Here is a 27,914-nt window from a genome sequence, read left to right as displayed (position 1 = left end):
GATTTGCATCTCTCTCAGGGCTAGGGATTTTGGACATTTCTTCATGTGCTTGTTGGCCATCTGAATGTCTTCCTTGGTGAAGTGTCGATTTGCATAACTTTTTCGTTAACCTACGCTTTTTTTTGTTATTATATTTTCTATACTTAAAAATATAATAATGAATACATAAGTTTGTTACAGTTTTTAAAAATAATCTTTTAGGACTATTTTCAGCATTGCTATACTGTGCATCTTCAGTTTTTTAAAAACATCTTAATTATAAACATCGCAGAATTTCTGGGGAGGTCAAACACTTAAGTATCTGTTAACAAATGGTATTGGCCAAACTGGATATTTATTTTTAGAAAATTGAAACAAGGTCCATACCTCACATCATATGAAAAAATGAACTCAATTTGGATCAGGGACCTAGTCATAAAACCTAAAACTATGAAGTTCATCACTGAAAAAACTTGGGGCAAACTTAGTGGTGGCCTGCTGGCAAGAAACAGTGCTGCAATCCCGATGGCACGCAGTTTGAATCCTCCAGCTGTTCTGTGGGAGAAGAATGGGCAGTCTTTTCTTGTGCACTTAACTGCCTCTGTAATCCCACTGGAGGGTCAGCTCTGACTCTGTGGTACCCGACCACCACCACCACAACAGTGTATGGTATAAATAGACTTATTAAATATAACTGATAGTGCATACTTAGCGAAGAATAAACTAGATGATTGATACATTCTCAAGATGAAATCCTTATATCCATCACAAAAGTAGATACTGACTCTACAGACTTAATGTTTAAATAGACTTATAAAGTATAACTGAGAGTGCACAGTTAGTAGAGAGTAAACTAGATGATCGGGACCTCCTCAAAATGAAATCCTTATATCCAGTAAAAATTGAACCTACGGACTTAATATTTAACTAAACATTTGGCAGTGCCATACCTTTTAAATGTTGTTAGGTGCCCTTGAGTTTCATAGCAGTGAAACAACATGAGCAACATGATCTAAATCTTGCCCTATTCTGTGTCATCCTCACTATCTCTAATATGCTTCAGCCCATTAAAGTCACTGTGTCAGTCTGTCTTATTGGGGGTTGGCAAAAACATCATTCTGAGCAAGGTGGAGGATCTAACAAGGGACACCTCTAAAATTTACAGAAAATTCTAACACCTCAAAAACAACAAAAAAGATAAAACGACCCAATTACAAAATGGAAAGAGAACAGGAAAAGATAGTTTACCAAAGAAGACATTTAGATGGTCAACAGTGCATTAAAAAAAACTCAAAATCCTTAACTATTCTCTCATTCATTGCCATCAGTCAGAACTGACTCATAAGCTGACCATCCATTGGGTTTCTGAGACTGTAAAATCTATACAGGAGGAGATTAATGGATTTGAACTGTCAGAGAGGCATAACCTGTGGGTTAGCACTGTTCCTTAAGGACTAGAGACTAGGACACCTGAGCTTTCTCTTTATAGTTACTGCATATTGAAGATTAACTCATAACTTAAATTGCATGGGAGGAGATTGTCCTTTTTTCCCCTGGAAGGAGTTGTTTCAAATTACCTGCCTTTAGATTGTCAGTGCAGTTCCATACCAACTAGGCCACCAGAGTTACTTGAATAGCTAGTGTTGTTATCATATATACTGTGAAATTGGAACTGATTGATAGCTGACCCTCTAGCAGGTTTTCATAGGCTGTAAATTGCATGGGAGGAGATTGTCCATATTTCTCTCTTGGAGCAGCTGGTGAATTTGGACTGTGTTCTTTTGAGTTGGCAGCACAACTCCTTACCACTAAGCTACCAGAGCTCCCTTTAGAAAGAGAGGCAAATCCGGACAGCAGTGCATTAAAGAAACAATAGCAAAGTTCCGTGAAGTGTGGTGTGGAGAGATTGGAGCATTTTACCCTGGCAGTAGGAATGTATAATGGTGCAGTCAATGTAGTCAATGTGGAAAACAATTTGGTGCTTCCTGGAAAGTTGGTAATAGAACTAGAATTCGACCCGGCAATCTCACTGCTTGGTATACATCCTAGGAAATAAGAGCTGTGACACAAACAGATATATGCACACTCAGGTGCATTGCAGTATTATTTATAGTAGTAAAGAGAGAGAAAGAATCCACATGTTCCTCAGCAGACAGATGGATAAAGAAACTGTAGTACATTCACGCAATGGAATACTATGCAATTCTTTTTTTAAATTAATTTTAATGAACGTTTACAGAGATACTGGATTTTCATTCATTCATTGTTGCACCTTTTTCTTTACCCTCCTCCCTCCAGTTCGCTCCTCTCTTTGAAAAGCAAAAGATAAACTTCTTCGTTGATAACGAATTTGTGAAACACTACATCTCTAAGATACTTTGCAAAGTTAAATAAATTAGCTGCAAAAGGACATATATTGTATAAGACCACTGTCATGGAAAGCTAAGGAAAGTTTTCTGCACAGCTAGAATCATTAAGGAGTAGTTATCAGGGATAAAGGAGAGAGGAATAGAAAATGAGTTAAGTAGATAATAAACACATATTAAGATGGAAGAATGGCAAGGCAAGGTAATATCGAGTAAGGGAGTGGTCAACACAATACGACTGAAGAAAGAGAAAGCAGAGAGAGAGAGAAAGATTAATGGAAATCAGAATTACAAGAAGGTAGGGAAAGCGTAATTACATTATTATTGTTTCTGTTACGTGCTGTAGAGTCACCTGCGACTCATAGTGACCCTGGGTATAACAGCCCTAAACCCTGCTCTATCCTGTGCTGATCTCACTGTCTCTGACACACCTTCTCCCATTACTCCAGTCACTGAATCAATCCATCTCATTGAGGGTCTTCCTCCCTGGCACTGTCCCACCACCTTCCCAAGCATGACTTCCCTCTCCGAGGACTGGTTCCTCCTTGCAGCAACATGTCAGATGAAGCTTCAGATCCTAGCCTCCAAGGAGGAGCCTAGTTTAACCCTCTCAAGGATGAACCTGTTTGTTTTCTTAACAGACCATGGTATATTCAGTACTTTTCTCTAACACTACAGCTCAAAGGCATCAATTATTCTTCTATCTTCTGTAGTAATTGTCCAGCTCTCTGACACATAGCAAGTGATTGCAAAGACCATGGCCTGTATCAGGCTCATCTTAGTCTCCAGAGTGACAACCATTGCTCTTCAGTACTTTGGAAAGGTCTCTAACAGCAGATTTACCCATCACAATATGTCTTTTAATTTCCTGGCTACTAGTGCCAAGAATGTTGACTGTGGATCCAAGCAAACTAAAGCTGTTAACCATCTCAATCGTGGTACTAGGTACATTGTAGCTAATGTTAGATGGATCTTGGCTGAAAGCAGGGAGTACCAGAAGAATGTCTATCTGGTCATTGATTATGCAAAGGCGTTTAACTCTGTGGATCACAACAAACTGTGGCTATCTCTGAGAAGAATGGGAATCCCCGAACACTTGATCATGCTAATATGAAACCTATACTTGGACCAAGAGACAGTCAGAACAGAGCAAGGAAACACTGTGTGCTTCAAAATTGGGGAGGGTGTATGCCAGGGATGTTTCCTGTCTCCATACCTTTTCAACCTGTATGCAGAACAGATTATCTGGGAGGCTGGGCTCTATGAGGAGAAATGTGGCATCAGGATTGGTGGAAGATCTATCAACAGTCTGCGTTATGCAGATGACACAACCCTGCTTGCTGAAACTGAGGAGGACCTGAAGCGCTTGCTGCAGAAGGCCCAGGACTGCAGCCTTCAATATGGGTTGAGGGTCAATATCAAGAAAACAAAGATTTTCACTACTGGGTCAGTTGGCAGCATCATGATAGATGGTGAAGAGATTAACAGTTTTAATTTGCTTGAGTACTTACATTAAGGATATTTAAATTAATTTTATAGAACAAATTGGTGTATGAGTAGTTGAATAAAAAATTTTATGAAATTTCACTCAAATCATAGTGGAAAAAATAACATTTATTAAAAAGCATAATACTGGAATATAAAATCAAAGAGAGAGAATCTTCAGGAATAAAAATAGATATTATTCAAAAAGCGAAACTGCAAAAACAATGAAGCAGTTTACTATGAGCTAAAAGTTAGAGCTTTGAACCTTCCCAGAAGCTCTTTGCCTTCTGAACATCATATCTATGAAAACCCTGTGAGATAGTTTGACTCCATAATTTGTGTAGTTGATACAATTGGAATTATCTTGATGGCTGTTAACAAAGAAACAACAAATAAAAGTAAAGCATGATAATGAAAAGATACAAAATTCATAAATATAAGAAAGCAAATATTACCAATAATAATCTCCACATACACATGGTTCTAGAACCTTTTTTCATTTAAAATTATAAATTTTTTAAAACATTATGTTTTGAGTGGAAGTTTACATAGCGAATTAGTTTTCCATTCAACTATTCATACATATTTTGTTTTATGGCATTAGTTACAGTCCCCACATTGTAACAGCACTCTTCTTCCTTCCTGGGATTCTTATTTAGTTCATTTGTTTATCCTACTCCTCCTTGTCTCCTGAGCTTTCTCACTTTCAAAATAACAAACATCTGTCTTGGAGGAATTGCAACAGAGTACTCCTTACAGGCAAAGATCTTGAAACTTTGTCTAACATACTTGGGCATGTTGGGGGGTGGTGGTCAGTCCTTGGGAAAAGACCTCATGCTTGGAGAAGTGGAGAGGCAGCACAAGAGGGGAAGACCCTCAACTACAACACTGGCTTCAGGATAGTGGAGATTGTGGGGATGGCACAGTTGTGTTCGGATGTGTTGTTCATGAGTGTGGTTGATGTGAGGGCACCTAACAGCAAGGGCCGAAACTCTTAGTCACTAGGAATTTCACTGGTCTCTCTTAGGCCAGCAAGGTTGCCCTACCCCCTTTTTTTTGGAATTTTGAATTTTCTCTTAGTTTCTCCAGAACCCTTTCTTGTGATCCCTTTTTAGAGCAGTTAGCAGTGGTAACCATACATCATCTAGATCTCTGGTCTCAGGGTAATGGAAGTTGATGTTTATGTGATATCTGTAGGTATCTCTTTCATATTTTTCTGTTGTCCTTTTATTCCTAGCAATGAGAGATCAGTAGTTCCAATATAGATGACCACTCTAGAAATAATTTTCTGTGTGAAATATAGTTCTTTACTGTGTATGTGTTACTTAGTTGTACATTGTAAGATTGTACAAATAAATAATTTTACTAATTCCCATTGTGAGACAGTAAATTTCTTTTGTTACTATAAGCAATCATACTATGACAATACTATTAAAGGGTTATAAATAATACTAAGACTTTATCCTTAATGCCCACTGTTATTTTCATTTTTCAACAGGCATTTGCATATGATCATTGTTTCTGGTCTATGGATGAATCTGTCAAAGAAAAATATGCAGGTAATAGAGTACAGTATTCTGGTAACTACTGATAATGTACAAAAAATGTTGTAATTGTTTCCCCCATAACGTCACAGTATTACTTGGTATGACTTTAAAACTACATAAACAACTTTGTCCAATCTTGCTATTATTTGGACATTAACTGGAAAATGGTCATTCCACCGTATACTATTCCTAGTATAAAATCATCAAGTTAGATTAGTAAGGTGTATTGCTGACGGTCATTTTCTCTCTCTCTCTCTCATACACACACACACACACGTCTTCCATGAGACCAATTGTGTACAGTAGCCACTTAGATTCCCTTGTCGTTGTTATGTGCAGTTGAGTCAGAACCGACCCATATCTGACCCTCCCATGGGTTGTCAGAGGCAGTAAATCACATGGGAAGATTTCTCTTGTGGAGCACCTGGTGGATTTGCACCACATGCTTGCAGGATTACAGTGCAGTTCCTTACCACTAGGCTACCAGAACTCCCTAAGATTCCTTTGTTGTTGTTAGGTGTCATCGAGTCCAAAATGACGCATAGTGACCCGGTGGATAGCTGACCAGAACCCTACCCTATCCTGTACCATCTTCATCATCTCTGAAATACTAGAGCCCATTGCTGAAGCCACTGTGTCAGTCCATCTCATTGGAGTCTTCCTCTCGATGAAATGTCATCATCTTGCTTCCAAAGAGCACTCTAGCTGTGCTTTTTCCAAGATTTATCTGTTTGTTCTTTTGGCAATCCATAGGATATTCCATTCTCTTCCTCCAGTCTAGAGAGAATTGGCCATGCAGAAAAAGTTTAATTCAAGCATTTTTCTTATATATAATTATTCTCATACCTATTTCTACATAGAGAAACCAACAGCACAGCTGCATATACATAGATAGGCATAGGATAGGACAAGGTTTAGATTTGTTGCTCATAGGGTCATTATGAATTGTACTTGACTTGACAGTCCCTAATAACAACATAATACATATGTTTCTAATTTGATCTGTGGAGGAGGACATAACCCTATTATATACATCCATAGTTAAACATGCTGAAATAAATTCCCAGAGTCTTTCTATCTTAGATGGTATATATTGCAGACACATGCATATACACACACATAAACACAAATGATACGGAATAAGGCAAGCTTTGCTCTGTTGTTCCTAGGGTCACTATGAGTAACAGTTGACTCAGCACACAACAATAATATGTATACATTTTTGGGAGAGATATATGTGTATATATGGGGCAGGGGGTTGAGCATGTGCAAGCGTTTTTTAAAGAAAAAAACCAAACTCATTGCCATTGAGTTGATTCCAACTCATTAACTCTTAGTTACCTTGTAGGACAGAATAGAATTGCTTTGGAGCAGTTCTTTGCGGAAGCTGACTGCTGTATCTTTCTCCTGATAGTGGCTAATGGGTTTAGATCATTGACATTTTAGTTAGCTGCTCAGTGCCTAACCACTGTGCCACTAGGGTTCATATATATATATATATATATTAAAATAAGTGATTCATTTGCTCTCTTCATTACAAGTATTAGCATTTCATTCAAGTAGGTATTGTAGGGTAATTTTGCTCATTTTCAACATGTACTGACTTGAAGTAATCTGAAGGAAATGAGCCTTTCGAAGCATTCATCAAATTAAAGAATCTTTCTTGAGATAAAAAATCTCATTGTACATTTTTTGTTTAAAAATTTGTATGTAATTTTTATTAAATGACCGTTTCTTCATCTCTTTTCCCCTTGCCTGATTACCTTTATTCTTCCTTCTGTTTGACTTCTAGGTCAAGATGATGTTTTCAAGTGTCTTGGGGAGAATATTCTTCAGAATGCTTTTGATGGCTACAATGCTTGTATCTTTGCCTATGGACAGACTGGTAATATTAAGTAATAAGAAATCACTTATGCTGGTAGTTTTTAATGATGGGAGAAAATAGAACCATATTTGTTGAGTAAATGTATTGTTGATCTGGCTTTTGTTTTACTTTTCAGGAAGTACTGTTGATAAAATTATGCAGTAATATTTTAGGATGCATATAATCAAATTAGCATTCGTTTTCTTTTTAGTGACAGCCTCATAAGATTCCTGATAGCATTTTCCCGATACATTATATATAATATATACTATATAATATACATAATATGTAATGGTTATATATATACACACACATTTACACACATATATTCATATATATGTGTATATATATATATACAAGAATACATATGTATAGAAAGAAATTCTTTTATATATAAATAATTTGTATTTTACCAATTTGAGAATTATGACAGAAAATGCCAAAAGGAACATATTTATTATTAACCTCAGATTTAATTTATAGGGAAAATGTTTATTTTCTCTCTCTTGTGATCAGAAGAAAATACGTTTAATTAGTTGCTTTTATGAAAGTATATAAGTTGCCAAACTCAAAATCATATTCCGTGAAAAGTGCTTATATTGATTTTTTAAAGGCAACATTGTATAATGGTTAGAAGATCATGGATTTTTGAAAACAAGGTATTTCAATTAATTAATGTCTCTACACCTCAGTTTCCTTATATGTTGAAGGTAAATCATGATAAACTAGTTGTTGTCAAGTTGATCCTGACTCATGACAACAGTGTGTAGGGTTTTCAGTGGCTTATTTTTCAGAAGTAGGTTGCCAGGTCTGTATTTCATGCCATCTCTGGGTAAGTTTAAAATGCCAACCTTTTGATTAGTAGCCTTGCTCTTTACTACTTCTATTACCCAGTGACTCCTTGGATGAGAATAGACCTTTCTTACAGAGTTTTTATAATGAATTGCTATGTGAACACTTTCAGGAAAGGCTTGATGCATAGGAAGAAGTATATTAGAGATTTTTTTTATTTTTAGTTTGTGTGATTCTTCTTTTTTTTAAATAAAGTTTTTCTTTTATACTGCTTTACTTACAAAGTTCGTATACATTGTTTTTCATACTGGTTCTTTCCCACGTCCTTTACTCACCCCTCACCCCTCATCAAATTGTGCGACCCTTTGATTAACCACCTCCTGACCCCTGCCCATCCTCACCTTTCTGCTTTCACTCCTTCCTCCTTGGATCCTCACACACGGTCTACAATAGTGGTCTTATACAGTATTTGTCCTTACGGGACTGAGTTAGTTCACTTAGCATAATGCTCTCCAGTCCTTCCTCAGTTAGGTAGTAATTTAGAGAGAATCATTGCTCCTGTGTGCTGTAAAGTATTCCATTGTGTGACTGTACCGTAATTTCTCAGTTTATTCAATTGTAGTTGTACATTTGGGCTGTTTCCATGTTCTTGCAATGGTGAATAACACCGCTATGAACATTGGTGTACAAGTCTCCCATTTGTGCCTCAGTTCTCATTTTCTTGGGATATATTTCAAGCAGTGGAATAGCTGGGTCACACAGAATTTCTATTGTCAGCTTTTTGAGAAAATACCAAATTGACTTCCAGAGTGGTTGTACCATTATACAGTCCCACCAACAATATAGAAGAATTTCTATCTTGCCACATCCTCTCCAACATTAGTATATTTAGTTTTAAGTATTTGATAATGATAGGGTGTTACGTGACAAAACTAGTAGCGTGTGTGAGTTAAAAGCCTGATTAGGTAATGACTGCTATTCGCTGGGGGAAAAAGAATTATACTTGAATGTCAACAGATAGAATCTTTTTAGGATTTAATGTTGCTTTAGCTATTTCTTCTATTTTCAGTTTTTTAAAAAAGAAATTTTTTCTGAAAATAGGGAAAATAATTTTATGTTCGAAAAAGAAGATTCTTTTGTTTACACATGATTGAAAAAATGTAAAAGTTAATTTTCTCTGTTGTGAACTGTAGGGATAATCTATATTTTTGTGTGATGTGGTTAGGAATAGGCACAAAAGTGACATGAATAGCACTATATTATTAATAAACTGTATTTTCACCATTAAGCCTCATGGTTTTTCATTCAGTTAAGTAATGTTGTTTTTTTTTAAACATATTTTCAAAAGATGGCCTTTTTGTTTTTTCCCATAGTTTTTGGTTTTCCTTTTGGCATTTGCATGTGCAATAAGGAAGCTCCTACAGTTATTATTCGTACTATGGATATATTGTATTTTATGTTGCTAATTTCTGGTAATTAATAGTCATCATTGTGAGGATGGCTATTAAATATTTAAACTTTCAAAGATGCAATAATAACAGTAATTTCCATGTTTTAGGATCTGGAAAATCTTACACCATGATGGGCACAGCTGACCAACCTGGATTAATCCCACGACTTTGCAGTGGCCTTTTTGAAAGAACTCAGAAAGAGGAAAATGAGGAGCAGAGTTTTAAAGTAGAAGTGTCCTACATGGAAATTTATAATGAAAAAGTTAGAGACCTTCTTGATCCCAAAGGGTAAAGAACTTAAAACTTTAATGTTGTAGCATTATGGACTAAAATAAACTTAGTTGATTTAAGTAAAGTTTTGTATTGACCAGCTCTAGTAGCACCTTAATCTGCCTATTGTCTGGACTTTTGAAATTTAGAGAATGAAGAGATAGGAATGGTGGGCCAGGATCATACTGTCTTTCTGAGATTTTATTCCAAAACTGAAAAGCAAAAAAAAGTATGTAATGGACATGAAGTTTTTTAGCATAGAACAACAGGAATCCTTAAAACATTTTGCTAAAAATAGAAGAAATTTTGGGTGGAATTTGGCAATTTGTAGAACTCAGCTGTATGAGGGGAGGATGGTACATAAACAGAAATGTGAAAACTGAGCTTTAGGATAATTTCTTTTTTTAAAAAAAATCCCAGGAAAAAATATTATTCACTTATTGTATGGCTTAAACTTTGCAAGATAGTTCAGTATTCAGTGCTTTCCCAAATACTTTTCTGAGTGTTCATTCATTAATTACCCTTGTGAGGAAAATGAGGGGGTACCTAAAGAAATCCGTTTATTATGATGAGAGTAGAGTTGAGATTGTATGCAAGTCCATCAAGGTAGTGAATGAAGCAGAAATAGGACTTCAGGAGAGTAGCTTACTGATGTGAAAATAGTATTAGGGAAGTGAAAAAAATCAATGAACTGAGGCCTACAAAAAGTCCTAAGGGTAGCAAAGGAATATTTAGTCATATTTCAATGAAGAAGATGATCAAAGAAAGCTGATTATACTCAGTCAAGAGTAGATGGAGCTTCTCAACTCTTAACTGGCATTTATTTTCTTTGACAATGAATATTTTCAGGCCTTTCAAAGAAACACCTGATACTTCAAAGAAAGATCTAAACACCTAGTATTTCAGTAGAAAAGTATACTGAGTAATCATTATATGCTAGGCATGTGCTTAAAAGAGGGTGCCCAGGCAGTCTAGTCCATAGGGAGGTGCACTACTATTCCAAAGGTTGTGCTTCTATGGTGGTTCAAATCCACCAGTGACTCCACGTGAGACAGATGGACAGTGTTGGATAATCTCCTCCTGTGTGATTTCCAGCCTCCGAAACTCAATGGAGGGTCAGCTGTGAGTTAGTTCCCACTCAACAGCAATGAGAAAGGAAGAGAGAGAGATGTAAGGAAGGCTTGAGGAAGAGCTCACAGAAAAGATGAGTTTATAGGGTAGTGTACATGGAAGTTACAATAAGGAACAAAAAGAGTCCAGAGGTAAGTAGGTTATAATCAAAGTCTTTTGCTTAATATTGTGACTTTGTATGTGTTCTTGTTTTGCCCTGAATGCCTGTTTTTGTTTGTGTGTGTGGCTTCACTTCTATGAAGGCCATAATTTTCTTTGAGATTCATCCCAGACCTGTTGTTATGTGCCATCGAATCACTTGCGACTCCCAGTGGCCCTATGTACAACAACCCTAAACCCTGCTCTATCCTGTATCAATCCTGTTGTCTCCAACACACCTATCCCAATTACCCCAGTGAAGGAATCAATCCATCTCATTGAGGGTCTTCCTCTCCTACGCTGTCCCTCCAACCTCCCAAGCTTGACGTCCCTCTCCAAGGACTGGTCCCACGTTGCAACATGTCCATAGTATGCGAAATGGAGCTTCAGAATCTTTGCCTCCAAGGGGCAGGCTGGCTTCACTCTCTCCAGGACGAACTTGTTTGTTCTCCTAGCAGTCCATGGTATACCAGACCTACTCTTTCTAAAATCTTTAGCCAGTTGACCTCGAACCAGTTGTTTTGTATTCCACAATACTTGAATGGAATTTTTTGAGCTTGACCATCTTCAGCTTTTTTCTGGTCTTTAATTTCATATATTTGTATAATTTCATAATCAACAGCATAGACTTTGGGTTCCCTAACCTCTGGGTCAGAGTCCTCTGCTTGTTGCCTTTTGAGCAAATTCATTATATTTTCTAGGCACAGGTTACACAGGGGAAATGATAGTATTAACTGGTGTCTCATAGAATTGTGAAGATAGACTGAAATGATACACGGGAGGGTTTTTTACTAGATATTTACTAGATACAGTAAATGTTCAGTAATTCTTATTGCTTTCTCTCTCCTGTGAGAGTTATTTGAAAAATTACTTAAAATTTTAGAGAAGGGTCCCTTTTAAAGTCAAGAACTGTTTTAGAAAGTATTTCTATTCAATTGTTAATTTTACTCATTTTCCACCTGTTGGTTGCCTAGTAATAAGAAGCTGCACTGCAATTCCAAAGGCACATGTTTCAAATCCACCAAATGCTCTGCAGAAGGATGGTCAGTCTCCTTTCATGCTATTTACTGCCTCTGAAAACCTGGTGGAGATTCAATTATGAGTTGGTCCTGATTCAGTGGCACATAACAACATTATGTATAAAAATATAATTTTGTTGGATTATTCAGAAGATAATAAATATGATAACAATTTTATTGGATAAAAGTAGAGAAATGAAAGGATAGTAGACTATACTCTGCAGTCAGAACAGTTTTCATTATTTATTCAGCATTTACTTACTAAAAGATGTGTGCCATTGGTAAAAATCTGTTGTCAAGGACCTCTCCAAAGTGCAAAGCCTTGATGTGAGTGTAAAGATAAGATGCGTTTGATCAAAGCCATGGTATTTTCATTAGCTTCTTATGCATGTGAAAGTTAAGATGGTGAATAAGTATGACAAAGAAGAAATGATGCTTTTCAATTGATGCCTTTCAATCAGTGCCTTTTAAGGATGACAGGAGACTGCATTTCACATGAACTGTGGAAAGAGCAAAATCTGTCTTTGAGGAAGCACAACCAGGATACCCCTTAGAAGCAAGGATGGTAAAACTTTGTCTCACAAACTTTGGGCATGTTGCCAGGAGGAGCCAGTCGTTGGAAAAAGACATGCTGGGAAAGATGGAAGGAAGGTCAAAGGAAGATGTTCAACAAGATAGATTGACATAGTGACTGTAGTAATGGGCCCAAGCATGTGGGAGGATGTGAGGATGGTATAGGATAGGACAAGTTTCAGATCTGTTGTTTATAGGGTTGCTATGAGCCAGTCGACTTGAAGACACATAACAGCCTCTTCTATAGTTATGTAATATTAAAAGAATAGTGGTTGATCTTACGGTATTGTCAGATCCAGATCATTAGAGAATATCAAGATATAGTCAATATTTTGATTTAAGAGTTATTTTCCACTTCGTAGCTTTGCTGCTTACTTGATAGATTATACTGTAGCCGTTCTTCCTCATCTCATCTCATCATCATTGCCTCTACTTCTTTCCTTTATTATGGATAATGAATATTGGATCTGGTTTTACTTTCTCTGCTAGTTGCTCATTTTATTTATTCTTTATCTTTTTTATTCTTTTTCCTTTCTAACTTTTTTGTAACTAGCATTATCTCTCTAAATCATATAGGCTAGTTATTTTCTTCCTCGCCAATGTATTCTCTCTTTTTTCCTACTTTGTAGCCAAGTTTGTTTATTCATTGAGTGACTCTTATTTGCCAAGGATTATGTTAGAAGCTATAGATTCTGAAGTTACTTAGACATGTACCTGCTCTTTCAGAACCCAAACCTGGTTAACACGTTGCCTTATACTTTTCAATTGATGACCATGCTTAGAAACACTTTTTCCCCCTCCAATGTATTACCATCATTTGCAGCAACGTGTTGAAGAGCTTATATAAGTGAAGTAATGTGACCTATAGTAAGGAATCAGAGATATTAAAACAAGAGGCATGAGCAAGAACAGATCATAAAAAGAGCTCTCAGGTCCTAGTGGTAAGGAATTGCACTAACAATGCCAAGGTACACGGGTCAAAACCATCAATTGCTCCATGAGGGAGGGATAGACACTCCCTCCTTTAAGATTTACTGCCTTTGAAAACCTGCTGGAGGGTCATCTCTGAATTGATTCTGACTCAGTGGTCTCAACAACAACATACCAAGCTTAAGAATTTGGACCTTATTTTGTAGGTAACAAAGAATCACCGAAGCATTTTGAAGGATTATAATTTCATTGTTCTTTTTTTAAAAACAAACAAACAAACCAGCACCCTAAGATTTCAGTAGTTCAAAAGGAACACACATTCATGGTAGGAAATTTGAATAATCAATAAAACACAATCAGAATCACTTGTAATTCTTCACAATTAATTCTTTACATGTTTTGGTTTCTAGCATTATGTGCCCTAGGCTTTTGCAAGCACCCTTCATTGAGTTTATAAATTTGAATATTTTTGTTTGTTTATGAAATTTTTTTCTTGATTATGAATGAACATTAAATTTTAATGAGTCTTTTTCCCCCTGCATTTATTGACATGATCTTGTTCTTTTGGGCGTTTCCCCTTTGCCAGTGTGGTAACAAGCATAAATTTTTTTTCTCCAATATTAAAATAAAGCTGCAACCCAGGAATAAACACAGTTTTGTACTTTTAAATTATTACTGAATTCACTTTGTGGTTTTTGTTTGTTTAGGATTTTGCATCCTTATTCATGATTGAGATTCTTTCTTGCACAGTTAACCTTTATTGAGCTTCTGTTCTTTGTACCACATTCTGTGATATGACAAGTAGATCATTTGTATTTACTTGACTCTGCATTCTTTGTGGTAGTAAATAGACATCCCACAGTGTACCCTTTTAGGAGATGTGATATTTTACCACGTTTTGAAGTTCTTTTAAGCAGTCAAGATTTTAGTTTTCTGTTTAGATTCTTTGGGATCCAGTCAGTTGCTTTTACTTATTTGAGATCTTTGTTGGATTTAAAATACGTACTTAAGGAGCATGGATTGAGTCTTTCTTTTTTAAAATTCATTGTTACAAAATTGTTTTTAATGCTCAGAAGCCGACAAACTTTAAAAGTCAGAGAACATAATGTGCTGGGACCGTATGTGGATGGACTTTCTAAACTGGCTGTAACAAGTTACAAGGTAAAAATACCCTTTTTGTGAACTACTTAGATTTAATATAGTAAATACTAAGTTGTTTCATTTATGACCATTTTAAAACGAAAACATTTTGGTTGGCATCACTTTAGAAAAATCACCTGGAAGTCTTCTGCTTAAAACATTACATACTGCTGTTCAGGTAGTAATTGACAGAAGTTTCCCCTAAATGTTATGATCTCTAAAATTGTCGAATGTCTTAAAATTGTGTTAGGCTTTGTTAGTGCTCTTCATTTTTCATCTTTACAGTTCTGATTTGTGTGACTTTGTGCTTTACATACTGCGTGACAGGCTGAGAGGTGGGTGGTGGGTGGGATGATGCACCGTGAGGCATGAGCATTGAATTGAGAGAGAATGTGGATAAAGTGATACTCCTCTTGTTTCTTGGATGATTCTGAACCATTTACTTTACCTTATGGTAGCCTCTTTGTCTAATCTGAACTATGCATGAATTTTATTGTCTCGATAGTTTCAAGAAGTAATCATTTGCCCCTTTTCAGTGAGTCTGTAATATAATGAATTATTGGACATTTTTCATATCTTATGCACTGCTTGATGCTGAGGATATAAAAAAAATTAATGAGATAGTCCATTCCATTACAATGCTTATATATGTTATAAAGGTATTCTGAAACAACATGGTAATTACAGCAATATGTACTGAGAATTCCTAATAGTTTGGAGGAGTGTTCTTCTACTGTGTCAGCTTTAATATTCATTCAGAAACAAAATCTAAACTGCAAATATAGTTAGAAGTAAAAAAAAATAATGGATTTTTATAATATAACATATTTTTAATATTTATTAGACAAGTATTGCGTGTAGTAATATATGTCTATGAATTGTTTGTATGTAGGATATTGAGTCTTTGATGTCAGAAGGTAACAAATCTCGTACAGTTGCTGCAACCAACATGAATGAAGAAAGTAGCAGATCCCATGCTGTCTTCAAAATCACCCTCACACATACTTTATATGATGTGAAGTCTGGGGTACGTGTTCAGAAACATGACTTTTTTTTTAAAGTTGAATCATGATTTCTTTTCTTTCCTTCAGATGTTAGGGTAATTACAATTCTAGCTAGATGTATGTGTGTCAGTTAGGATTCTGTATGCCAGAAGGGGGTTTAAGGCATGGAATTTTCAGATTACAATGTTATTGAGGGGCAAAGGTATGTTCTGAACTGAATTCCTAGGAATAACTCAGAACAAGACAGATCTGATCCATTAGGGATGACAACTTCTGAGTTCAGGGTACACCCATAGCTGTGATACTGGATGCCCAAGTGAACAAGTTATTGCTGCTAGTACACTGCCTCTTAGTATCCTAGAAGCTGGAGAATGTGAACGAGGATACTCCTGTAGGGAAAAACAACCCCAAGCCCATGTTTTCATAATCTAGTTTGCCAACAGAAAAAGTAGAAAAAAGCTAGAGTAGATTCCTTCTTCTTTCCCAATTTTAAGCAAATCCCTGGTTGCAAGGGATTTAATTCATGATAAATGTAGGTTTTAGCTCTCAAGCCTTTTGAGTTAAAATATAGTAGAATAGCAATGGAATAAATTGATGATCCATAGCTTCTAGTATAACTCCAGTTCAGCCTTCACAGAAGCACTCCTTTGTCTACAAAGCCCTTTCTTTGTCTACAAAGCCCTTTCTTTGTCTACACCCCTGCCCTGTCTACCCAACCAAGCTGGATTTTTTTCCTTCTTCTTCTTCCAACCTCTTTTACACAGATCAGGGCCCATTAGCACCCATGCTTTCCCAGCTTTTATAGCTATTCTTTGGAATTGTTACCTTCTAAACAACTCTGACAGACATTATAGCCAATGCCAGATGGTTCTGGTTCTAGATTGAAAGCAGAATGTACCAGAGGAATATATCTGTTTTTCATTGACTGCCACACAGAGACAGACTGTGGATCTCAGCACATTGTGTCTAAACTTGAGAATCCCAGAAAACCTAATTGTGCTCATGTGAAACTTATACTTGGATCAACAAGCAGTCATCAGAACAGCAAGGAAACACTGCAGGTTCAAAATCAGGAAGGGAGTGTGTCAGGGATGTGTCCTGTCTATACCTTTTAAATCTGTGCAACAGATTGTTTGGGAGGTTGGGCTTTATGAGGAGGAACATGGTATAAAGATTGGAGAAAGACTCATCAACAACCTGTGTTATACATATGACACAATCTTTGTCCCTGAAACTGAGGAGGAATGGAAGCATCTGCTGTAGAAAATCAACTGCAACCTTCAATATGGATTGAAGCTCAATATCAAGAAAACAAAGATTCTCACCACTGGGCCAGTTGACAGCATCATAATAGAGGGAGAAGAGATTGAGATTGTTAACAATTTCAGCTTGCTTAGTTCCACAATTAGCAATCTTGCACCAGTGTCAGGAAATCAAAAGATGAATTGCTTTAAGAAAATCCACTTCCAGGGACCTCTCCAGAATGCTTAAGAGCTACAATATCAGCCTAGAGATTTAGGTGCACCTGATCCAGACCATGGTTTTCCTAATTATTTGCTATGCATTAGAGAGCTGGACAGTGACTAAGAATGATAGAAGAAGGATCAATGCCTTTGAGTTGTGGTGCCGCAGAAGACTGTTGAATCATGGACTGCCAAGAAAACAAACATGTCTGTCCTTAGAGGGTGAAACCAAGTTGCTCCTTGGAGGCAAGGATTTTGAGGCTTCATCTCACAGACTTTGGGGATATTGGCAGTCCTTAGAAAAGGACATCGTGTGTGGAAAGGTGGAGGGATGGCACAGGAGAGGAAGATCCTGAGTCAGATAAATTGACAAAGTGACTAGGGTAATGGGTAGGTCTGTCAGGACAGTGAGAGAGTTGAGGATAGGGCAGGTTCAGAGGTATTGTGCATAGGGTCTGTATGTGTCACAGGTGACTTGATAACAACAAATAAACAACTCTGTGTTAAGAGGACTGAGTTATACTGTGAGTTTGAGGTTTTGAATCTTAAGAGTAAACGATCAGAAATAAGTATGATCCTACCTTGTTGAAAAATTAACAGTTGGTTGATCTGTTTGTTTTCTTTACATTTTTTGTTAGTTTTTGTGTGCTTTTTTATAATACCTTTCCCCCAGTAAACCGTATTCAGTACTAGAAACTAAAATGATCATCCTGGCAAAAGTATTATATTTTGACATAAGATTTTTATGTGTTGAAAGCATATTTTCTTCCCTTACCATCACATCAAGATTACTGTGACAACAAAAGGCTCTTTGTTTTCTATTTCTTTTTCAGCATAAAACAAAAACCATACTAAGGCTTTTTATTTATTTTTAAATGAGAAATACTTTTGATTTGGGATACTGAATATCCTTTTGTTAGTAATATGTTAATGTCATATATATTTTTAATAGATTTTATTTTATTAATTTTAATGAACATTTACAGAGATTTTGAATTTCCATTCATTCGTTTTTGCACTTTTCTCCCTACACTCCCCCCAGTTCTGTCTTCTCTTTGAAAAGAAAAAGAAAAATTCTTTCATTGGTATACAGTGTCATATATTTTTAAAGAAAATATCTAAAAATTATTCAGTCTATAGATTTTGATGTCAATTCTCACAGTTTTTTATTGCTGCTGAATTATGAAATAATCTGTTACCTCTGTGTGCATGATACAACTATTATATTAAAACTAAGTTTTGTCAGACTTTCAAGGGGGAAAAAAAAGAATGAAATGGGGAGGAGGGTAGAGAAAATAGTGCAACAATGAATGAATGAAGACCCAAAATCTCCGTAAATGTTCATTAAAATTAATAAAATTTAATAATAATAAAAAACCCCTAAATTTTTTGTTGTGTACAACTTCCTTAAGTATAATATGGTGCTTGTATAATTATGTTGACCTATTTACAGCTTACATTTACATATTGACAGCTTAAATTTTTATTAAAAAAAGAAATTTTACCTACAAAAAATGCTGTGTGCCTGTGTGTTTTATCTAGAAAAACAATATACCTATAATACATAAAATTATAAAATTAGAAATTATTATGTATAGATAATGAGAAAAAAATTAAGATTTTTTTTACTACTGGGAGATTGTTTTGTTGTATAAAACTCAGTTTCATATTCTTTTATTATTAATTTTAATGAACATTTACAGAGATTTTGGATTTCAGTTCCTTCATTGTTGCACTTTTCTCCATGCCCACCCCCAGTTCACTCTTCTCTTTCAAAAGTAAAAGAAAATTCCTTCATTGGTATACAGTATACAGTCCCCCCGCACACCCCCACTCCACACCCCGAGTATACTCCACTCTGCAACCTTTATTCCGAACTCTTATGATAATCATAATACCCTATAATATATTGCTTTTGAACTGTCAGTTTCATTTTTTAAAATATCAATAAAAGTTTAAGGCTTACTTTGGAAAACATAGTTCTAGATTATTAATATTTATATCTTATAAATACTTTTGTATAATTTGTTGTAAAGATTTCATTCTACTCCCTTTAAGATATTCCATATAGAGGGAAGGGATCACTGTTATTTGAGACTAATTAACTTTAGTTTTATCTAGATTGTTTAGAATCTTATATAATTTTGCATGCATTTATTAGTAGATTTTCCAGTTTTCTAGTACCATTTTAGGAAGCTCTGATGGCTTATTGACAAGGAGCTGTACTACCAAGCAAAAGGCTTATCCTTTGAATCCACAAGTTTCTTTGTGGGAGAAAGATGGGCAGTCTCCTCCCATGTGATTAAACTGCCTCTGAACACCTGCTGGAGGGTCAGCTGAGTTAGTTCCTGCTTGATGTTATATAACAACAACATCTACCATTTTATAACAGTACAAAGAAAACATTAGAAATAATATAAGTAACTCCCTGAGAAATAATTAATGCATTCAGTAGACTTAACGTCACTTTTCAATATTTAAGTGTTTGGTAATGTTTATCAATTTATTTTCCAGACATCTGGAGAGAAAGTGGGCAAGTTGAGCTTGGTTGATTTGGCCGGCAGTGAAAGAGCAACAAAAACTGGAGCCGCGGGTGACAGGCTGAAGGAAGGGAGCAACATTAACAAGTGAGTTTTTCAGACAAATAGGAAACATTTTATGGTTTAATAAATAATAATGACATACTGGAGTAATTATTACAAATAGTTTAGAATTTCGCCCCCCCCAAAGTTTTAGAGTCCTCAGCCAAGTTTGTTTTCTGATGTGTTTGATGAGACTTCAGAGCACAGCAACTGAATGTTTCTCAGCAGCTACAGTTTTCATTTAGAAATAGAATTTCCCCCTTTTTTTAATTTAAATTTATTATTCATTTCCATAAAAATTTACAGAGACTTTGGATTTCCATTCATTCATTGTTGTACTTTTAGAACTAGATAGTTTTTTGTCCTGACTCAAAAGCAATAAATGAGTGAGTCTGGGTCAAATTTGGGAAGAAGATAGGAATGGCTGTCCTGTGCACTATAGGATGTTTAGGTTTAGAAACATCCTGGTCTCTTGCCAGTTGATGCCATTATTAGTCAGCACCCTTCTTACTCCCACCCCCAGTTGTAGCTATGTATATCTTTATCTTCAGACATTGCCAACTGTTTCCTGTGAGATAAACTGTGCAGATAACAAACACATGCTTAAGCTATAGAAAATAATAAGAGTGGTCTTTCAGAGTCTTAACTGTTGATCTAGACTTGTGTGCCACAGCACAAATATCTGGAAAAACTAGGACTTTGTGAGTTTTTATTTTGTTTACCAGTTTGTTCATGTGGCTGTCTTTGCTCTCTCGGGCTCAGTTGTTAGCTAGTCGTGAACCGGATTCCCTCTTGTTCATGGTTTACAGGAGACCATGTAACAAGTCATTAGTAACTGCCTGGAGATTATAGAATTCCATCATCTAGATAGCTAGTTTAATAATAAGTGCATGCACTTTTTCTCTCGTGACTAACCTGAAAGCCATTCTCCTTTAGCAGTTTGAATCTACCACCTTCTCCCCAGGAGAAAGAACAGAGACAGTTTTTTGGTGGGCCCCCCCTTTAGTTCATTATATTATGCTAGTAACTTTTGTAAAGATATGCTCTGTTTATATAGTTAATATAAAAATTTTCCACTCATATTTTATCTACAAAATTGATCTAAGCAGTTTTATTGCTTCAAGTAATATTAGAAGGATAGCAACTACTTAGAGTTTGTGTGTTTTTAAACTGAGCAGTAAAATGCTGACCAAAGTGCTGCTCACATGCGGGTACAAAGACATCTTGATGTTCAGTCTTTGGGCTAGAAGGCGATATTTGAGATATTCCATTGTTTTTTATTACTAATTTACCATGCAGGTCTCTCACAACCCTCGGTCTGGTTATCTCGGCCCTTGCAGATCAGAGTGCTGGCAAAAACAAGAATAAATTTGTTCCATATCGTGACTCCGTTCTCACTTGGCTGCTCAAAGTAAGTGCTCTCCCCATCTGTAGCATGTTTGTAATGGTGGTAGAAAGGAAGAGTAAAGAGTAGACTGTCATTTTCATCAGTGTCCAAATTTATGGTTACTAGGTTGTATTATGTTAACCATAATCTTTATGATTTGAGCATAGGTTTCTTCTTGTGGATTAACATCCTGATTCCTCAGAACCTGCAAGTAAAGAGCTTCTTGGACACATTGAATCACAGAATTGCCTGAGGGTGTTTAGGGGAATAGATAGAAGCTACATGATGCTAATCTGACAGATGAGTGAGTCATAGAACAGGAGTTTGCACTGTTTTGCAAACTAAGCTTGATTTATCCATCCTGTTCAAACTCTTTTATTTGATTGACAGGTTAGATCTTATTTTTTTTTTTTCAGTTGTAAGGTTACTTGTAATTTTACTTGCAGCTTCTACAAATAATGCCTAAGGTTAAAGAGTTTAGCACATAGAACCTTGCTGATTAATTCATTCAATATGAATGAGAGAAATGAAAAATGAAAAAGAAAGGAAAAAAACTGTATAAAATGCTATGACAGATTGGGTTGTCATGAGTCAGACTAGACTGGACAGCACCTAACAACAACAACAGAAGCATAGTATGAGAAGTAGTATGAGGACAATATAAGGAAGCCTAAGACATTCCTGGCCCTCTAAAAGCTTCTAACCTAGGAAAGAAGATAAGGCAGTATCATATTAATTATTGTGTGCTTTTTAATTTTAATGCCATTTAATGTATTTTCCTCTTTTGCCAGTGGTCAGTGGCAGACCATTTCATATTAAGATGATGCTTGCATCTCTTTGCAGATCTTTTCAAGTTATGTTTGCTGATGAATACTCAGAATGGATTCTCAGATAATGAGTATCTTTTTAATCTAGCCAGTTTTTCCTATTCTTACTGCTGCTTGCCCAGTGAAAGGCAATCTCGCCTATCTCCTGGATGACTGAAGCACCATCTCCTCCCAGTTTTTTCTTAGTCTAATCTCTTCTCTACTGTTAGGATTTAAAATCTTTATTAAGAAATATTCTTAAACTTAAAGCTTTTCAATACCTCTATCTTGGCCTATAATCTGATCTTTCTTTATGCCTCATTGTTGATCTTTTGCTTGTCAACAGTAGAGAGTCTAAGTCATGAATGCTGTCTTACTTTTAGGACTTTGCTCTTACATTGTTTGGTGCTTTCTTTCCCTTTCCTCAATCTCTCTGGTGGCCTACTGGTAAGAACCTGTGCTGCAGTTCCCAAAGCACACCATTCAAATCCACCAGCTGTTCCACCTGAGAAGGATGGGCAGTCTTCTCTGCAATTTAAAGCCACTGAAAACCCACTGGAGGGTCAGCTATCAGTTGGTTTTGACTAGATGGTACAGAACAGCAACAGTCTCTCTACTTCCCTTAACCCACACCTTTACTGGAATAATGGATATTTGTCATTAGTACTGAAATGTCACTTTCTATACGACTCTTCTCTAACTTTGCATGACTGAGGGCTCTTCGCCTTTTCTGTGTTTTTTCACCTTACTGTATTTATTTCTATTACAGGGATATTTTATTATATGCATTAAGCAATTTCCGTTTGGCTCACTAATTTCCCCCACTAGATGATAAATTCCATGTACACTTAATGAGAGAGGAATTTCAACTCTACTTTGAACTAGCATACTTTCAGTCCATTTCCTTGCGTCTCAGCTTCAAAACTCTAAAATGAAATAGTTTGATTTAATGTAAGAATTCTTTGAGCTTTAAAAAAATTCTGACTCCCAAAATGAATTTTAAATTCATTTTCTTTCTTTGTCAGTTTAATTTGCAGTTAAGTTTGAAACAAAATTTGTCTAATATGTCTAATTAAGCCATAAACTCAAAGCTTTACACTTTCTACTTGAACATATGCCAGTTCTTTTGTTGCCGTTTCCTTTTTGCTAATGGCATAAAGCCATTTTTTAATATAAGCATGTTGTGTTGCTCTATGAACAAGGGCTTTTAAAATATCAAGTCTTCGTTGTTTGCCAGGTTTCCTTTTCTCAGCATAAATTGAAGTACAGTATGCACACATTTCTCCTTTGGTAGCTGTTGTTACAAATCCCCCTTTACCCAATAGCATTTGCTGTTAATGTGGGCTAACAGAATGCTCTAGTTCTTTGAAGGGCAGCACTCCCCCATGGTGCCATTAGTGAACAGAATTTCAATCTGAGTTGATTTAATTCCTACGATCTTTACAAATAACATTTGAATTTCATTAATGCGCGTGGGACTCTTCTTGACATTTTTCTGGATATTGCCAAAGCAAGGGTACCAACAATGTGAGATCAGTGTCTGGCAGTACAGACTGAAACTAGCAGTCTTAGAGCTTTCACTGAAATTGCTTTTGTGCAAAAGCATAAATTAGTATGTTTCCTTCATTTTTATGCACTAATGTATGTATTTTTTTCCCAAGGATATAATTATGATAGGCAGAAGTCCTTGTAGCCCAATGGTCAAACCTTTGGCTGCTCCTCAAAAGGGTGATGGTTTGAACTCACCCACAGCATGGAGGGAGAAAAGACCTGACAGCCTGTTCCTGTAAATATTACAGCCTAGAAAATACTATGAGCAGGTTTGTTCTGCCACATGGGGGTCACTCTGAGTTGGAATAGACTCAGTGGTACACAACATTTTCTATAGAAAGCTAAGCTTTCAGTAGTAGCTGAATGAACAGACATACTGGCTCTGATTATATTGAACAGTTTAGCAGTACCTTGGGAATGATTTTGTTTTGACTGAGGACAAAATGATTTGAAAAACCTGTCAAGCCATCTACTTTGTAACTGAGGCTTGAACTTTCATTGTGCAGCCAAATATGCTACTTTGGAGAAGTAAAAATAATGTTAGATTTGAAAGGAGAATATACTGAGTTAAAGTATTGTCCAGTTTTGGATCCTTAGGGTTTTGAACCTTATCTGTCAAAGTACACTTGTTTCCTCATTGAGAAAACAAACACTAATAGTTCAGAAGACTGAGTGGAAACTAAAAGTTGATCTAAAAGGGTTTAAGTCTCACATTGCTCTAAAAACTTTAGATGTGTTCTGAAAGGAACTTTATAAAAGTTAATGTTCCTCAGAAGTAGCATGTGTTTTATCATGACCTTTTGAACTTATCATGGAATATTGCTGTTTGAGTAAACAATAGAAAACTATTACATTTAAATATTGAAAATCTCAACCTAATTTGGTGATTTTGTATTTCTGAAAGAAGATACTAAATCTATTATTTTTTGATAATTCTTCTTAGCTTGAAGTGGTACACTTAGTGTATTAGGAGTTACCTATAAAAAACTCCCCTGACACTGAACAGCTGGAAACAGCACTCATTTATTTTTCTATTTCTGTGGGTCGGCATTCTAGTTGCAGCTTAATTGAGTAGTTCTTTTGGGGTCTTACCTAAGACTAAATTAAAGTGTCAGTTGAGCTGCTGTCATGCTGCTGTCATCTCAAGGCTTGACTGGGGATGAATTTGTTCACTCAAGTGGTTGTTGGCAGGCTTCAGAAAATCCTTCCATGCTGCCTCATGGGCCTCTTAAATAGAATAACCCATGGCATGATCTTTGTAGATTTCCTTCAGAGTGAGATAAAACATTCAAGACAGAAGCCAAAATCTTTTTATAGTCTAATTGCAGTAGAACCGTAACATTCCTTCTGTTGTTTTTAGCAAGTTAATGTAAATCAGTAAGTCTGGCTTATACACAAAGGTAGGGAATGATATAAATAGGAAATGATGTACATGGGATACTAGGAAGTAAAAGTCACTGGGGCCATGTTAAATACTCCCTAACACAGGGGAGTTGCATACAACCATGCTTTGTATGGTGATGTGAGCTTAAGGTACGTGATTTCCCAAGACCTCTTTAATTTTATTATCACTCTGACATACAGCTATTTTTCCTTCCAGTATTTTTATAGGTTTGTATACAGTAATTTATATATATTATGTTTCATTCATGTACATTGTGCTTTATACTGCAGCTATTTTTAATGTTTTCAAATGAAAGCATTTTTTGTCCTTCTAAAGTTGTAATTCAGTTCTAAGAGCCATTTCATAGTCCTCTCAATTTTATGAAAAGTACTAGTTGCATAGGAGGGATCACTGGTGACCTCATGGATAAGGAGTTACACTACCAATTAAAAAGCAGGCAATTTGAATCTACCAGCTGTTCTACAAGAGATGAATAATCTCATGTCATGTGGTTTGCAACCTCTGAAAAACCACTAGAGGGACATCTATTAGTCAGTTCTACCTTGAACAAAATGAGTGAATGTGAGTGGTGTAGTATGTAACATATCAGGCTACTACTACTACTGTTAAGTCCAGTAGTTCAAATCCACCAGCCTTTCTATGGGAGAAAGACAAGGGATTCTCCTAAAAATGTTTTGTTACTTCATTGGGTTTTATCAATTTTATTATAATGAAGAAAATAAATGCCTTTTTCTATGTTGTTGTTTGCCTTTGAGTCGAGTATGACTCAGCAACCCTATCACCAAAAGGCCTGAAGCCTTTCTGCAACTATCGACATTTATCAAAGTTCATAGAGTTTGTGGAGGCATGTTATTTAGGAATTGGATGCCTCTTCTGCCTCCAAACCTGTCATAGTATGTTACTGTTATTATGTGCCACTGAGTCACCTGCCATGTATGGCGACCCTATGTACAGCAACTCTGAACACTTCCCTGTCCCGAGCCAGTCTCACTAATTACGACACACCAACCTCCATTGCTCGAGTTACTGTATCAGTTCATCTCATCTCGGGTCTCCCTTTCCTGCACTGTCGTCCATCTTTCCAAGCATGATGTCCTTCTGCAAGGACTGATCTCTCCTGGCCACGTGCCCAAATTAAGTGAGGCGGAGCTTCAAAATCCTAGTCTTCAAGGAGAGACTTAGTTTCCCCCTCTCCAAGACAGATCGAAGTGTTTTCTTGATAGTCCATGTTATGTTCAAGACTCTTCTCTAGCACCACAACTTGAAGGTATCTATTCTTCTGTCATCTGTAGTAATTGACCGACTCTCTGAAGCATAACCAGCAACTGATAAGACCATGGTCTGGATTAGGTGCACCTTTGTCTCTAGACTGACGTCATTGCTCTTTAGCACTCTGGAGACGTCCCTGACAGCAGATTTCCCAATGCAATTTGTCTTTTGATTTCCTGACTGCTGGTGTTAAGAGTATTGATTGTGGATTCAAGCAAGCTGTACTTGCTAACAACCTTTTTCAATACTTCTCTTAATCTTTAGCAGAAATTGTGTGGAATAGGAAACTGGTTTTAATTTTTGAAGTTGTTGTTGTTAAGTGCGACTCATAGCGACCCTATGTACAACAGCCCTAAACCCTGTTCTGTCCTGTGCCAGTCGCACTGCCTCTGACACACCTATCCCGATTACCCCAGTCACTGAATCAGTCCACCTCATAGAGAGTCTTCCCCTCTTGCGCCATCACTTCGCCCTCCCAAGCATGACATCCCTCTCTAAGGACCTGTCCCCCCTTAGAACATGTCCAAAGTATTGTCAGATGAAGCTTCAGAATCCTTGCCTCCAAGGAGCAGCCTGGTTTAACCCTCTCCAGGGTGAATCTGTTTGTTTTCTTGGAAGTCCATGGTACCCTCAATACTCTTCTCCAGCACCACAGCTCAAAGGCATCAGTTTTTCTTCTATCCTCCCTAGTCATTGTCCAACTCTCTGACGCATAACAAGTTATTGCAAAGACCATAGTATCAGACGCACCTTAGTCTCTAGAGTCACACCATTGCTCTTCAGTGCCCTGGAGAGGTCCCTAACAGCAAGACTTTCCCATCGCAATATGTTTTTTGATTTCCTGGCTACTGGTGCCAAGAGTGTTGACCGTGGGGCCAAGCAGACTAAAGTTGTTAACAATCTCAATTTCTTCACCATCCATCCTGATGCTGCCAATTGGTCCAGTGGTGAGAATCTTTGTCTTCTTGACATTGATCCTCAATCCATACTGAAGGCTGCAGTCCTTGACCCTCTGCAGCAAGCATTTCAGGTCCTCCTCGGTAACATACTTCATTGCTGTCAAGTTGGAACCCACTCGTAGCTGACCCTCCAGTGGGTTTTTGATGGCTAGAGTATTTGAATCACCAGAGAATCACTGCCTTTGAATTAGCAATGAAACTCTCTTAAGAACTGTACCACCTATAAGGGAGAATAAAATGAAGTCCAGGTAGTCCCTGACCTGTAACCAAGGGGTTCTGTCCTGACAATTCTATCATAAGTTAATTCTGATGTAATATAATTGTTTTCCATTATTATTGTCTTTTATTAGCATCAGTATCTTTACACTTCTACTATTTGTCTTTAGTGATTGGAAACATTGAATAAAAACTTCAAGATAAATTTTGATAACTCTAATTGCTGTCAGATTGAAACCAACTTACAGCTAACACTCCATTGGGGTTCCAACACCATAAATTAAAATCACATGGGAAGAGATTACCCATTTTTCTCCCATGGAACTGCTGGAGCATTTGAACTGCCAGAGAGGCTTGACCTTTAGGTTAGCTTCTGATGGACTGCACCACCAGAGCTCATATTTTAATTCTGTTGTTATATGCCGTCAACTTGCCTGCAACTCACAGTGACCCTGTGTACAACAGCTGAGCAGCCTGCCCTGTCCAGAGCCAGTCGCACTAACTCCCACACACTTAGCTTCATTGCCCTAGTTACTGTATCAATCCATGTTATACCTTGTCTTCCCCTAGTTACTGTATCAATCCAT

At 36.7% G+C, this 27,914-nt stretch overlaps 1 protein-coding gene across 1 annotated transcript in view; it reads left to right on the top strand.

Moving 5' to 3' along the window:
• KIF13B (kinesin family member 13B) overlaps positions 1 to 27,914 on the top strand; it is a 326,452-nt gene that overhangs the window by 117,248 nt on the left and 181,290 nt on the right. Inside the window, exons 4-10 of the mRNA XM_006884878.1 lie at positions 5,329 to 5,389; positions 7,170 to 7,262; positions 9,592 to 9,772; positions 14,619 to 14,706; positions 15,578 to 15,712; positions 19,667 to 19,779; positions 21,034 to 21,145. Coding sequence (XP_006884940.1) covers positions 5,329 to 5,389; positions 7,170 to 7,262; positions 9,592 to 9,772; positions 14,619 to 14,706; positions 15,578 to 15,712; positions 19,667 to 19,779; positions 21,034 to 21,145 — 783 coding nt within the window. The remainder of the gene's footprint in view (positions 1 to 5,328; positions 5,390 to 7,169; positions 7,263 to 9,591; positions 9,773 to 14,618; positions 14,707 to 15,577; positions 15,713 to 19,666; positions 19,780 to 21,033; positions 21,146 to 27,914) is intronic.

This window comes from Elephantulus edwardii, unplaced genomic scaffold (genome assembly GCF_000299155.1).
Source record: "Elephantulus edwardii isolate Elephantulus edwardi_28Jun2011 unplaced genomic scaffold, EleEdw1.0 scaffold00038, whole genome shotgun sequence".
NCBI classification, from domain to species: domain Eukaryota; kingdom Metazoa; phylum Chordata; class Mammalia; order Macroscelidea; family Macroscelididae; genus Elephantulus; species Elephantulus edwardii.
Note: the sequence above shows the minus strand (reverse complement) of the source record. Positions and strands in the feature narration are given on the sequence as shown.